The 15,022-nt window shown below is 58.2% G+C and overlaps 1 protein-coding gene across 4 annotated transcripts in view; it reads right to left on the bottom strand.

The window, feature by feature from the left end:
• The window catches only part of Kcnab2 (potassium voltage-gated channel subfamily A regulatory beta subunit 2), an 81,820-nt gene that overhangs the window by 28,710 nt on the left and 38,088 nt on the right, over positions 1–15,022 (bottom strand). Inside the window, exon 1 of one of the 4 annotated variants that reach the window (XM_071617289.1) lies at positions 8,235–8,467. The exons of the other annotated variants lie outside the window; for them this stretch is intronic. Within the exon in view, the coding sequence (XP_071473390.1) occupies positions 8,235–8,452 (218 nt within the window). The 5' untranslated portion in view covers positions 8,453–8,467. Of the gene's footprint in view, positions 1–8,234; positions 8,468–15,022 lie in introns of those variants that run through there. 4 annotated transcript variants of the gene reach the window in all.

The following is a 15,022-nucleotide window of genomic DNA, read 5'->3' as shown; positions in this document are numbered from 1 at the left end:
AAGTTAGATCACAGAAACCATTGTACTGTATGCCTTAAGTGAATTGTGTGGTGTGGGAAGGACATCTCAATAAAGCTGTGGCCCCCATGGGACCCCAAAAGCCTCTGGGCTTTGTTCCTGACGTTCCCCGTGGCGGTGCCCTTCCTGCCTCTCTGCCTGTGAACTCCAGTCTTCTCGGGCTCCAGCTCAAAAGTGTTTGGGGTGCAGCACAGGTAACTCCTCCCTTCTCCAAAAGCCACCGACCCCCGTCTCCCCCAGGGCATCGGGAGGTGGGTCAGTGTGGCATCTCCCCTGCCCAACAGAGTCATGGGCCCAGGGCCTCTCGAGACATATGGGCCAATGACCCAAGGAAAGGCTCAGGGCTATTTTTGGCCACCCAGGGGCCATGAGCAGCTGTTGGACAACGGCCTCTCGTGGAGGAAACGGTTTACTAGTGCACGCTGTGGTTCTTGTGCGAGAATCTAGAGAAGGTGTGTCCGGAGCACGGGGCTCCTCCGAGCGGCCAGCGGCTTCCCTGTGCTGGAAACAGTCTCTGGAGGGCCTCCAGCGGGTGACTTGGTGTACAAAAACCAACCTGCCCTGCTTCCCACTCGCCCTCTCCCCATGTTTGTTATTTGAAAGATTCCACCGTAGCAGATTCATTTACGGAAGCCACCCACCATCCTTTTGGGAATCGGGTGGGTGTGGGGAAAAGTGATTTTTCAAAATGATTCAATATAATTTCCACATGCCTAATATTAATATTGTAGTGTATTATGATCCCTGAAAATTGAAGGCAGGTTGATAGCTGTGTGTCAGTGGTGTCACTGGGAGTGGTTTCGTTTCCCAGGGACACTGGGTAACAACGGAGGTATTTTGGCATGCCACAGCTAGGTGGCGTTTGCTATCGAAAATAAGTGGCTGGGGATGCTGACCCCAACAGAACACTAGCCAGCCCAAGTGTCCACAGTGCTGACGCCGAGAGAGCCTGTACTAACCAGTCCTGTGTTGTCGCTCAGTGACCACATCATTCTGGGCGGGAGGCGCTTGGGACGTCCATGTGCAGGGGACAGGTGCTGGGAGGCCAGGGGCTACCTTCCAGACAAAAGCCAAAAGCCCAGAAAGTGGATCTTGGGCCTTTGAACCCTTCCCTGCGCAGGACAGAGGTGAAGGGAAGAGCCCTGGAGCAGGGTGGCTGGGAGATTTCCATTTCTTTGACTTTTTCTCAGTTTTGAAGCCAAAGTCAAGGCAAACAAAGCAAGTAAGGAAGGGATGTGGCCTTGTGTGTGCCTAGCCCCCAGGTCACAGCCCCACCGGGGCAGGATGAGCGGAGCGCTTCATCGTCCCAGGCCCTCAGCTCCTGGGGGGGGGGACTGCCTCTGGGCTCCGGCACAGAGCTCCCTGTTCAGGGCCCTGGTTCCACATCACTCAGGATGCTGGGGACAACTTCACCTGGAGAGGGGGTTCTCTCTCCTATGTGCAGGACCCCAGGTGCCAGCCTCTTGCTCACGCTGGCTTCCTGAGGTGTGAACCCGACAAGAAAGATTCTGGAAGGTCCAGATATTTTTACTTGAATGAGCAGGGTCCCCTCCCCAAACCTGCTCTGGGTTGGGGGTGGCAGGTGAAACACGGCGTGGTGGGACCTCAGGAAAGGTGTGTAAACACACTTGGAGCTGCCCAGGTGACGTGCTGGGAGCCACAGCCGGCCACGTCCACCTAATGGCGCCAGCTCTGTGGGGGTGATGCCCTGAACACACAGCACATAGCTCCCAACAGTCTGAAGGTGGTAGCAGCACGCAGGCCACCGGTCTTTATGCCTAAACTCCCGTGTGGCCCCCTCAGGGCGCCTTTGGCTCCAGTGGGTCCTGTGCGCCCTGGAAATTGAGCCCGACAAGGATTCCCGATGCAGAAGAGGATGTGCTCTGGGCTGTGGCCACCTGGGCTGGGGCCAGGTCCTCGGGGGCTCTTCAGGGCCTGCTGGGGCCCAGCGTGTAGAGGACCTCAGCAGTCACCATGCTCCGGCACACATCAGCACTGCCCGCTGGTCCACACTGCTACCAGCCGTCTGGGAAGCAGCCGCAGCCCTGAACCCTTCTCAGACGAGTGGCTTCTCCACGGAGACCCTCCAGAGGCAGCAGTGGCAGCAACAAGGGCTCCAGCCTGACCCCAGGCAACAGTTCAGACCAGTGAGAACCCCGAGCAGGAGGGCAGGGGTGGGGGGACTGCCCCTCCAAGGTCAGCACCGTGCTGTGGGGCAGAAAACCGCTGAGCAGAGAAGGTGGCCCGTGTGGCATCCTCGACTTCCATTTGTCCAAGACTGGGTCAAGACGCACAATGTTCTTCGAAAGTCCCAAGGAGCAGCAGGTGGAAAGCGAATGCTTGACCTGAACCTGGGCTGGCCACAGTGAAACGCCACCCTACAAGGGCCCCCCTTTCAGATGTGTCCAAGAGGGGAAGGGGTGGGTCCCAGGCACGTCCTGGTCCCTTTAAGTTGGCTTGGGCAGAAGTTCCATGTGTGGACAGTTGGCTTGGGTCCAGGAGAGGCTGCCGGGCTCCTTCCGCCTCTTGTACCTGCTGACATCTCAGTGAAGCAGACAGTTCCAGCTGTGATCACCCTGAGGTGCGGCTGCCCCACGTAAAAGCTCCGCTCTGTCCATGCCACGCTCCCAGACAGCATCCCTGGTGCCCAGCTGCCTGCTCAGCCACTGGGGTCCAGGTCTCCACCTCAGGAGGGTCTGGAGAGATGGGAGGTCGGGGCTGAGCCAGGGCCTCCCCCAAGAGGCAGACGGCTCCCGGGGGAAGGGGCAGAGGCCTACCCTGCAGAGAGTGAAGCCTGTGAGGCTCAAGGCCCGGAGTAGACGTGGCAGGGACGGCTTCCAGAAGCCCGAGTGCAGCCACTCCTGCAGGGGGGAGCAGGGCTGTGTCCTGAGAGGCTCTCCTGCCTCCTGCTGAATGAAGCGCAGCCTGCACCCAAAGGTGACTTCCTGCTGGGGGGGAGGCAGCTGCGGAGGAGCTGGGGGCCAACCCAGTGGAGCAGTTTCTCAGGACAGAGGACCGCAGGACGGGTGGCCTTCCCTGGGGAGGATGGACCAGTAGGTAAGAGCTGAAGTCCTGGGTGTCAGGTAGCTGAACAGGCCTCCCTGGGCCATCCTGAGCCGAGCGTGCCTGAGGGCTCGCGCTCGGCCGTCTTCCCCAGGAAAGGGGAGTTGGCAGCACCAGGGAGCGTGGGAAAGCTCTGGGCAGGGAGAGGGCTGGATCTGGAATGTGGGGTGTGTCCGGCACAGAGCTGGCCAGCCTGCCAGGAGTGGAAGGTTGTAGAGGCTTGGTGTGGTAGGAAGGTGGGGAGACAAGGAGCAGGGAGGCTGGAGGAACTGTGGTCAGATGTCGCCCCCTGGGGGACTCGTCCAGGGCCTGTTTTATGGCTGGGCTGGGTGGATGGTGCCGGTCACACTGGCAAGCTGCAGGTGGCACTTGGACAGGACCCTCCTGGTTGCGTGTGGCTTCCCAGGAGGCTGCTTTCCCTGTCCACCTCCTTCTGCTCCTCCTGCTCACCAGGGGCCCATGGTCCTGCTGGCTCCCAGCTAGGAGCAGTCCCCAGAGGGAAAAGGCAAATCAGCGGCCAGCAGGCTGACCCGCTTCCTCATTGGTGCCACTGACCAGGCAACGGTGTGACGCCCTGACGGCCCCTTTCTGTTCCTCTTCCACCCTCAGGCGCACCCTTTGAGGTGTAACAAGGCCAACAGTGACCGCCATGGTGCCAGCGTGGGGCTGGTGTCCCATCCTCGATGTTCATGACCTGTGCTCTTAACAGAGTGCCCGGGATCCCCGTGGCTGGGCCAGGCGGGTCAGTTACAAGGCAATGACCCGACGTGCAAGTCAGGCTCTTGGCACTTCCTCCACTTCTGTCTGACAGCCCTGCCGGGGAGGCCAGGGCAGGGAAGCTGGGGCTGGAGAGGTCCAGGAACAGTCATCCCAGGTCTGGGATGGCCACTGAGGCTTGTCTGGTGGTCACTGGCAGCAGACGTGGCCCGGCAGACACAGGCCACACAGCCGCCAGGCTTGGTCCTGGGCAGGCCCTCCACTGAGGCCCCGAGCCTGCCAGCTGGCCCACTCCCGCCCGATCCTGTCTTGGTGGCCCTGCCTGGCTGGCCTCGCGGCGCCCTCCCCAGCCTCTTCCTTTGGCATCGGCTTCTTGTCCACCGGGCACGGACCTGCATCTTCCAGTGCGACTGTTCCCACCCACGAGACTCCAGGCTGGCTCAGGTTCCTGGGTTCAACCACTGGAGGGCAGGAAGGTCCCCTCCTAGGAGGGGACAGGCTCATTTCTGTCTCACAGGAGCCGGTCCTGGAGGCTTGAGTCAGGCCCCTACCTCACTGAGTTCTCAGGACCATTCCGAGAGGGGGTGACTCTGTTCCTCACTTTCCGGAGGAGGAAGCTGAGACATGGAGGGCCAGGTGACTTGTCTGAGGGCACACAGGTAGCCGGCGGGGAAGCCAGGCTCCTTCCTGGACAGTCAGTGATGTCTCCACAGGCTCAGGGTGTCCAGTTAGCCATTGGGACCTGTGGTTGGTTGAAATGTGTCCCAGAAGACACACTTAGGTCCCAAGTCCTGGCACTTGTGACTGTGATCTTATTTGGAAATAGGATCTTTGCAGGTGGAATCAGGTTAAGAGGAGATCATTCTAGATTACAGTGGGCCCTACAGCCAATGACTGGTGACCTTATACAGAGGGGGACATTTGGTCACAGGAAAATGGAGGCAGGGATCAGAGTAACACATCTACAAGCCAGGGATGGCCAGGGACTGCCGGCAGCCACCAGAAGCCGGGAGACATCTGGATTGTAGACACCTAAGCTTCTGTGGTTTTAAAGCAGGTTGTTATGGCAACCTTAGGAGAATAAGACCAGGCTGTCCTCAAGGTGGCTGCCCCCTTCTAGCCCTTGGCCCCTCTTTCCCATGATGCCCCCCTTCCCACCTGTCCTCTAAGACACAGCTGGTGCCCAGCTCCCCCAGGAAGCCTTCCCTGGGGCTGGGACCTGTGGCTAAGGGGTCAACTTAGTTCCATTCTATTAACTCAGCAAACAGCCGAGAACGTCTTGGGCAGTCTTCCTGGCTGGTGGTCACTGCCAGGCATCCGGAGTTGGTAAATGCTGGACTCAGGACTCCTGCCCTCCCAGGAAGTCAAGGGTTACTGCCCAGAGTCACCTGGGCTGCCGAGAGAGGCTCCAATCCTGCTTCCTGTCCTGCCTGCCCACCTCAGGAAGCAGCAGGACCCAGACGCCGCGGCAGGGCTTTTGTGGGCATGGATTAGGCCATGGCCACACAGCTCAGAGAGGCTCGGAACGTCCTGGGAACGGACAAAGGCTCGGCTCTCAGAGGGGCGCAGATGGGCCAGAACAGGCCAGCCCAGGGCAGGGCGAGAAAGACAGCGGCAGGGAGGACGGCGAGGGCCCGACAGGGGCTAGTTCAGAAAAGGGTGCTCAGGTGTGGGCTGTGGGCAGGAGGCAGCCACGGGGACAGTCACTTCAGAGCATCAAGGCAGTTTGCTTAAATGATAAGAGTTGAGGACGGTCTTAAGTAAATGGGAAGCTGATAAGAAAGCTCCTGGCTTCAGCCGCCGGCTCAGTTCAGCCAACCCAACACCCAGGCTGGGAGCTGCCTCTGGGCTGCGCTGAGCAGCGTTGTCTTCAGATGCCACCATTATTTCGGCAGCACTGGGGACTGAACTCGGGGCTTGTGCATGCTAGGCAAGTCCTCTACCATTGAGCTGCACCCCAGCTCTTTGAGATGTCACCTTTTTTGAGGGGGTATGGGGTACCAGGGATTGAATTCAGGGGCACTCGACCACTGAGCCACTTCCCCAGCCCTATTTTGTATTTTATTTAGAGACAGGGTCTCACTGAGCTGCTTAGGGCCTCGCTGTTGCTGAGGCTGGCTTTGAAATCACAATCCTCCTGCCTCAGGCCCCGGTGCTGCTGGGATTACAGGCACGTGCCACGGCGCTTGGTGAGATGTTACTTTTTTTATATTAATATTTAAGACCAAGGTTGACCGAGTCCTTGTCCAGTCACCAATTGGGAAGACTTCACCCCAGAACAGCATTCAGCTTTAGGATCTTTAAAAACTGATGGCACGAGTCAGTCACCCAGAGTAGCGGCAGCAAAATGGAATTCACCAGACAGAGCAGGGGCCCCAGGAGTGGGACAGCCCTCGACACCCATGACTGAAGGTGTGAGTAGCTTTCTAGACTCCTCGGCCCCTTGGGAGGTGCGTTTCCTTGGGCATTTCGGCCCCGCAATTGGTCCAGCAATGCTATGGACTCAGATGTCACATGGACATTTTCCTTGGGACATGGGACAGAAAGATAGGTTTCTCCATCCTGTGTTGGCTTCCTGGGTCTGCCAGGGCAAAGCACCACAAAACGGGTGGAGGTAGCTTTACCAGTCACATCGGCCAAGACCTGTGGTCAGGTCCTTCCTACTCAGCTCCCGGAGCTGTCCGTCTTGGTCTCTCTGGCCCAGCGCCTGGGCGCCTTCCCATCTCCGCCAGTGTGCCCAGAAGGTTCTCCCCACATCGCCTGCCACATCCTCTGATGGAGCCTCTCTCAGATGGCTCATGTCAATTCCTCACATCAGTCTCCTTGCCACCAGGGCCTGCGTGTTATCTGAATTGCAGCCTTGGGACGGCTAGTGCCTGAGGGTGGGGACCTGGTTGATCTTGCTCACACAGTTCCTCCAGGCTCTAGCACACTGCCTGGTCCCAAAGAGCTTCTTGATACACATTTGCGGAACACGTGAAAGTATCAGTGAGCATCCAGGACAGAACAGCACAAGGCACAGCCGCCCTCTGGAGGAATCCGTCAGAATTAGGAGCTCAGCGGTGGCCAAGCCAGTGTCCATCTGTGCTCTCCTTACAGCCGCCTTTAGAATATAAGGCCTTAAAATTCTGCCATCTAATGGACTCCCAGAAGAAGTGCTTTGTTTCTTTAACTACAACCACATGTTCAGACAATGGGTGGAAGGACCAAACCCACTGCCCAAAGGGGCACAGGATAAAAGTCCAGGCCTCAGTTTACTCTCCAAAAAGCAGCCAGAAAAGCCCCGGGGCTTCTGTTCTATGGGAGCCAAAGCTTTAGGGCTGCTGGATAAATTTCAGGACCCCAGTTCAGAACTTCAGATAAATAATGAGCAACTTTCCTATATAAACATGTTCTCAATATTGCATGGGGCATATTTATACTAAAAAAAAAAATGACATTTACCTGGAATTCCAGTTTACTGGTCATTCTGTATTTCATTTGCTACATCTGGCAACCCTGCCAGGCCTGGGAGGGGAGGGCCCTCTATACCCAGATGATAAGGGCTCGCCCCTGGAGGCACAGCAAGCAGAGCTGAATATGGGTGACCCACAAGGATTGATAAACAAAAACCAGGCAGCTCGCAGGTTCTTTGGCCAGGAGTCATTGGCTGGAGAGCTGTCCCAGGTGCTGAATTCAAGGATGAATGAATTCAACACAATGTCTTTTTGTGGTTCCAAGGAAATTTATACCTGTCATTTATGCCTGTCAATCATACCGGTAGGATATTTAATTCACAGTCTTTCCTATTATGGCTACAGTTTGATGCAACCAATTCAGAGATCACCTGCTAGAAAAACCACTTCCCACAGGTACAGCCCTGTTTAAGGACATAAAGGAAAAGAACACTTTGTCTCCAGAATCCAACCCAGGTCTCTGCTGCCAGAACGGATTTGCCATTAGAGATGGTGAATCGATGTGTTTTCACTAACTCATGTTTAGTCAATGCCCAATGACGAGTTCGTCCCGACGGAGTTGCAAAAGACACCTGCAACAGCGCACCTTCTGCAAAGCCCACCCTCCGAAACGACACTCTTTTCCCCGGAGAACACACCAAGATCTTATCGGTGCTCATCTTTGAATAGCTAGGACTATGGCAGGCTTTTGGTTTCTTCTTCGAATTACTCATCAGTTCAGATGAGTAATTACTCCCAAACCTACCCATTTTCTAATCTTTCTCTAAAGTCTTTTGGGGATGATTCATTCTGTGAAATAAAACGGTTTGTTGGGTTTTTCCACGTGGTTGAAATGTGAAAACAGGATATATTTACCCCACTACACAATAAAAATGTTGTTAGCATTTCCTGGGCTGCGCCCCTTGCTCCTGCAGTGCTGGCTCACAGGCCTCCTCTGATGTCCCCAGGATTCCCTGCCCTTGGCCCCTGCCCGGCCCTTACCGATACTTCATGCCCGTGCGCTGGGCGGTGCAGCCGTCCAGGGACAGGCCGTGCATGCGGAGGAAGCTCTCCATGTTTCTGGCCTGGGCAGCCGCCCGCACCTCCCGCAGCCGCTGCAGCTCCAGTGTGTCTGTCTGGCGGACGGGGTGCAGGGCCCAGTCCGAGTGGTACCTGCTGTTCACGCTCCGCAGACTCTCGCTGTATGTCATGGACAACATGGTGCCGCCTGACCCAGGAGCTGCCACTGTCCAGACGGGAAATGCCGAGTGGGGAGGGTTAGAGGTTGTGCCGATGCCCCTGGTGCCCCAGGCTGGCTGGCCTGCCGCAGGGGAGGAGACAGCCTCAGCGAGACAGGTTCCAACCGGAGCTGCCGCCATGAGGCCTTGGCGCCTGGGGGTGGGGTTGGGACCCTGGATGAACACACCCTTTGGCAAGGAGTCTCTGTCCTCAAGTTGGTACTTTCCAGGAGCTGAGCTGCCCCCTCTGTCCCTGCATCCACGAGACAAGCACAGGCCAAGCTGCATTCCAGGTGGGAGTGCGGCACTCCAAATGTCCCTATGGAAACTGAGGTGCAAGGAGCATGCAGAGCCCGAGCCCCCAGTACTGAGGACCAGTGTCCCCACCTGACGGTCACTGGGTGCTGCATCACGGTGCCCTCCTGGCTCCTGGGGCAAAATCAGGCAGAGGCTGTCCCTGGAGAAGCAGCACAGGGCGCACCTGCCAGTTGGGACCACAACTCCACGTGCCAGGGGCCCACCCAGGGAGGCTCTGTTTACGGGACTTGTGAAGGGCAATGCCATCCACACAGCACATTCTTGCCTGTCAAAAGCACTTGTTGCCAGCAAAGCTCTTTGGGCTTCATGCTCCCTGACATTAAGGATGTCACCATCCACAGTTTTGCAATAGAAAGAGGAAGGAGGTGGGTGACCTGGGGACACAGGTTGGGGTAGGAGGAGTTCAAAGCTCACACGTTAAGGACCGTTGCTAGATTCTCTTCCTGAAGATGAATGTTCACCCTCAGAAAAAAACACAGGCAGCATGAGTGTCCATCAATAGGGGACGGATGGCTACACAATTGGCAGCCCGTCCATAGAGTAAAAGTCTGTCCAGCCACAAAGACTGAGGTGTCCTCACATGTCTGACATGTGCACAGGGGCCTGGCACAGTCACCAGAAGGTACCCACAGGAAGACCCTGTGCCAGCTAGCTCAGCTGCCCAGAGGATCCTGGAGCCTGGCCTTGGGAGCTCAAAGGGAACTAGCACTGTCCCATCTTCTGCTCCCGGAGAGGACAAGTGTGATGACCCCTGGGAAGGAGCTGGGAGGGCTGTCCTGGGAGCGGAGGCAGCTGCAGAGGTGCTGGTGTGGTCCTTGGGGGCAGGTGAGTTGCCCTGGGCTGGCCTCTCCCTTGGGTGAGCTCAAGGGGTCAGCCTGCTCAGTTTCTCCAGGTGCCGGAGGAAAGGGCAGGAGTTTGAGATGAGTTTTGAGTGGTGGGTCCTTCCAGGAGGTGGCCAGCCTGGCTGACCTCTAACCACCTGGCCCGACCTGAGTATGCACACAGGGAAGGGCCACTTCCAGGAGTCCTGCAGCTGCCCCTCTCACAGAGGTTTCCCTGCAAGAATCTGTCTGCGTCTCACTCACTTGTGGGCACTGCCGTGACTGCTCTTCTCCCCCACCATGGTCCTGGCTCAGAACAGGTGGCCAGAAATGCTTATTGAATGTGCAGCTGAGCAGGGAAGGGGCTTGGAGAGGAGCTGGAGAGAAGGATGGGCAAGGGGTTGGGGGGCCCTGCAGGGAGTGAGGGGAGCAGCATCTAAGCAGGTCTTGGACCCCACTGCCCAGGATGGGTCTGGGTGGTGCCTCCCCCAGGGTGGGCTGCTGTACAGCTGCTCAGGGGCAGCCCCTTGCCTGGCTGGGCCCCCTATGTGCCCTGCGTCTCCAGCAGACCCTTGGCATATCCGACTCTGTCACATCCCGCACTGTCGGGAGCTGCTGCACAGACTCCTGCCTGTTTCATTCCCACCCCTGAAGGTCAGGTCTGGAGACAGGGACTCTTCTGTCTGCTTTTACTGCTGCCCCCAGCAGTGTCCTGTCCCCAGCAGTGCCCTGTCCCCAGCAGTGCCCTTAGTGAGCACGTAGGAACTCTGGGCTGTGAAAGGCCAACCTGGCCTCCATTCAGGCTCTAGCTGTGGCACTGTGCTGTCCCCTCAGGTAGGGGCGTGTTTCCCATGCCAGGACTTGTGCTCACGGTTGGTATCCTTGGGGGAGGGGCCTGCAGACCTGATGCTAGAGCAGGCAGAGCCGCCTCTGGCATGAAAGCCCCCTTCCAGAAGAATCAGCCTGGAGGCAGGCAGGGGGCCCAGCCTCAGGGAGAGGTTGATCCCAGGAAGTGGGGCTTGGAAACCCACAGGCAGCAGCACGGGCCCCTCTTCCTGCCTGTGCCAGCTTCTCCCTCCCTATGGCACATGCAGGGTGGCACCAGGCAGCTGCTTCTGAGGTGGCCTTGTGGCTTGCTGCCAGCCCTGTGTGGGCAAATGGAGGCCACTCCTCACCTCCCTGAGTCCCCGTTCGGAGAGAAGCCAGACGGGCAGGCTGCAGGGACCAACCCTTCCCGAAAAGCAGGGCCATCTCAGACGCACACTTTCCCAGCCAAGCCCAGCCAAACCCCGATCAATAGCCATTAGCTTTCAAGACATTAACCACAAAAAGCAGCCCGGGTCTGGCTGGGTCCTGGAAGTAGGCCCAGGCTTACTTGACAGCGTGGCTGGGCTACCAGGTCCAGGACCGGGGCCGCCTCGGCTGTCACTCACTCTGCCACCCAGGCAGGCGCCTCGATATCTCCAGCCTCCATGTCTGACATGGGAGGAGCCCAGGCCTCTTCAGTCTGCCTCGGGCTGTGTGATGAGAGGCTGGACAGCTGGGCAGGAGCTGGGGCGCAGCAGGGCACACCTGATGGAAAGGGGCCCCCACCTCTGGTGACAACAGGCAGCAGGGGAGATGAGCTACAATTCAGCTGGCAGGTGGGTGGGTCTCTCTGGGAGGGGGCAGGTAACCAGAGGCTGCAATGAGTCTCAAGACCCGGGCAGACACCAGCCGTGGCTGGGAAGTGTCCAGAAGCTAATGAGGCCCCTGTCACAGGCATGCGTGCCCCTGGGCAGATGGTGCAGGGGATTGTGGAGTGGGTAGGAAGGGAGAGAGGGCAGGAGAGAATGAGCCTCAGCCACGGCCTTGGACAGCCACGGCCTTGGACAGCCACGCGGCCAGGTCCCGCGGGGACCCCTCTGTGGGGCCATGGACTCCTTGCTTGTGATCATCCCTTGTAGCAAGTCTCCCCGCCCTGGGAGCAGGCCTGTGGGTGCAGGCCCTGCGACAAATGTGGTGCAGGGACTTGTGGGCAGAGGAGTGGGTGGGCGAGGGGGCCCCTGGTGTGAGGTGGGGGCGGTGAGAGCAGAGGCCTGTGCCCATGAGGTGGTCCCTGCAGGGAGGGCCCTTGAGGAGCTCTGGGGAGCAGCTGGTGGGGGGGGGTCTTCCTGGGGAAGGAAGGACTCTGTGTGCAAATGGCACAGCAGGGCTGGTGGTCACCACGCTGCCTGGGACTGCATGTGGAGGGCAGAGTTCATCTCCTGGACCCTCATGCGGGGGCTCTTCTCTGGGCTTTTTCTGGAGGTGATTCTAGCAGAGTAGGGTCCCTGTATAAAGGGCCCAGGTGAGACGTTGCCAGGGAGGACAGAGGGGCTTCAACCTCAGGTCCCCCACCTCCTGAGATCGAATGTTCCTTGACCCTGGACCTCCGATCCACAGCACCCCAGCTGCTTTCCAGGGTTAGGTTCTCCAAGCTCTGAGGCTACCCCTCACCCTGCTGTCCGGAAAAATTAGCCCCCTCCTCAATAGCCACTGCTAATCACAAGTTCTTTCCTGCCTTCTGCAAATCTATTCTTGTCAGCTGGGGGGGCTCCAGGGAATTCACGCGAATCAACACCGTGACATGGAAAAATGAAACGGCGCTGTTAACCTCGTTAAGCCACCAGAGCCGCTGCCTCCCGCCAAGCCTCCTTCCACCTGGAGTCTGAACTGGGGTCTGCTCACGGACAGCCTCCGCAGCCAGACGTGAGGCGGCGGAGGAGGCCTGGGTGTCCCTGTGCAATGATGACATCTGTCTGGAAGCCAGAGGCACCGCCACAGGTCTGGAGAGTGGGGACGGAGGGAAGCGGCAGCATTCGCGGCACCACATCAGCACAGAAGCAGAATCATTTTCGCTCAAGAACCATCAGCAAACAGAGGCCCAGACAAGCAGCCCCAGGTCCCTCAGGCACGCGCTCCCTAAACAGACTCTTCAGACGGCCCCAAACCTCCCGACAGCGTTCACAGCCAAGTGCAAAAATGCTGACTGGTCCGCGGTGAGCCCAGGGAGGCAGGAGCTCCCACCGTGCCTCCGGTGGACAGGAAGGCCAGGCGGCGCTGGGCAGGGCGGGCAAAGCAGGCTCAAGCGCGGGAACACCCGGGCGGCGGGCTGGTGGTCAGGAGGGAGCCTGGCCACCCTCCTCCATCCAGCGCTGGTCATCTGGGTTTACCCGGGGCCATCCCTTCCTTGAGATTCTCTGCTCTGAGAAAATGTGGAGGGTCTAATTGCAGATCAGCCCAAAGCTTCCTGAAACACCACCCGTTATCCCAGTTCCTGCCCCGGGTGGCGTCCCCCCAAGCAGGTGGCCGCAGGTCCGTTCCTGGGGCTGAAGGGCCGACTCACCTGCCTCCGTGGGCGGCTGCTTGTTAAAAGGGCCACGGGCTAGTTATTAGGGATCTAAGGATCTGGCGCAGCGGCGGCGTTTTCATTAGGGAGTGTCACTGCGAACGTCAGAAGCAAGCGGTGAATGAGGCAGTCCCACGGGGCGGCTGGAGGCAGCGAGTGCATTAGTTCTATTAGGGCATTTTCGACTCCGTGGAAGCAGCTGAATTATTCACGATCGCTGCTTCCCCTGAAAGCTCGGGAAGTGAGTTTCCGCGATGTACCCTGGCACGGCCGGCTCCTGGTAGATGGGGTCGGGGTGCAACCCAACGTGGGGGTCAGACCCTTGGACCCTTCCCTTGGCCCCTCGCTGCCTCCACCACTGGTGTGCCAGAGGCAAGGGCTCTCAGAGCTGCTGGGGGTGGGGGTCAGGCTGTGCTACTTGTTATTTCAGCGCGATGCAGCTCACTACCGAACTCAAAAGTGTGCTTGCAGCAGGGGAGCTAGGTCCCTGTGGCCTGTGACCACCACCCACAGCAAAGGGCTGGGTGGCAAGGCCTCCCCTCAGCACCGGAAGATGCCCCTGGCAGGCTGAGCCACACGTGATGTGTCCTACGCTGCCAGCGCTCTCAGCGGCTGTAGGCCTAGAGGTCGGGCATTTGGACACCCCACTGCCATGACCTCCAGGCAGGCAGGGCAGCCCTTCTTGACAGCACGCATCCTGGCCCCAGGCCCAGGGTGTGACCCCTGGGGCACTACCAGTCACCCTCCTGGGGACTCCGCAGCTCTGTGGCCTTCTGGACAGTGCTGGAGTTCTGGGGTAGAGTTCTGGGGCAGACTGGGTCATTGTCCCCACTCCTTTGCCCCTCAGTATCCGTGTCCTTTGCCATGTGACTCCTAGTTCCTCCCACAGGTGGGGGAAGATATTTTCCTGCCCTTTGACTCTGGGAGGGGTCATGGTCATGAGTCTTGCTAGGAGCAGAACTGCCCGTGCTCTGTTCCACGTCTCTGAGAGACAGGGCACACTCTGTTTCTCCTCTGGCACCTCCGCCATGGGGATACTGGGCCAAGGCCAGGCCTGGTTAAGAAGGACAAGAGGAGAGGACGCTGGGTCCACCTGCACCTTGGAGACAAACCCAGTGCCGCCTAGCCGAGAGCAGCTAGTCAACCCACAGATAGACCAGCAACAGAGTTGGGCACGGTAACACACTCTGTGATCCCAACTCAGGAGGCCAAGGCAGGAGGATTGCTTGTTTGAGATCACCCTGGACCATTTAGTGAGATCCTGTCTCAAAACTAAAACAAACAAACCATCAAAAAATAACAAGGGCTGGGGCATGTAATTCAGTAGTAGAGCATCCTGGGTTTCATCCCAATACTGAAAATAAATAAAATTAAAAATTAAAAAGTCTAATTGGACAGATATAGAAGCAAGAAAGAAATGAAAACTACTGCCAGGTACTGTTTTGGGGACGTTTGTTATGGAACAGTCTGTGAGTGCTGACTGATACAGGGTCTTACTAAACCCTTACCAGTCTGGGCGCTGCTCAAGGGTGGGCACCTGCCTTGAACACCTTTGCTCATCAGAGGGCCAGTCTTAAGTAGCTCCCCGAAAGTCATGCTTAGTGCCGTGTAAGGGGTGCCCTACTTGGAGTGGCATCTAGCCTGTTAAATAAAGACCACCTCCCCTTTGAGGTCATCATCGGAGGCCGCACCTGAGGGTGCACGTGAAGAGCAGCATCAGAGACCCCAAGAACAGGGTGGCCAGGACCTGTGGGCATGGAATGTGGACTGAGAGGCTGTGAGGAGGTCTTTAGAGCTTTCCCTCAGGGAGAGAAGGCCTCCAGAGGACGAGGGTGCTCCCGGGGCTGGATGACCGGACACGTCCTGTGACCCTTGTTCTGAGGACCAGTTAGTGGTGCACAAGATTCCGTTATACGGACAGTCTCTGTGCTCTGTGGCCCCATCATGGAGAGCTCTCTGGGCTGGCCAGTGTGCAGCTGGGATTTTTCTGCCTGTTGCTGGGTCTCCTGCCGCTTCCGGGCTGAGAGAGCTCCCTGAGGGTGC

The sequence above is a fragment of the Marmota flaviventris genome, chromosome 10, assembly GCF_047511675.1.
Source record: "Marmota flaviventris isolate mMarFla1 chromosome 10, mMarFla1.hap1, whole genome shotgun sequence".
Taxonomy (NCBI): Eukaryota; Metazoa; Chordata; class Mammalia; order Rodentia; family Sciuridae; genus Marmota; species Marmota flaviventris.
Note: the sequence above shows the minus strand (reverse complement) of the source record. Positions and strands in the feature narration are given on the sequence as shown.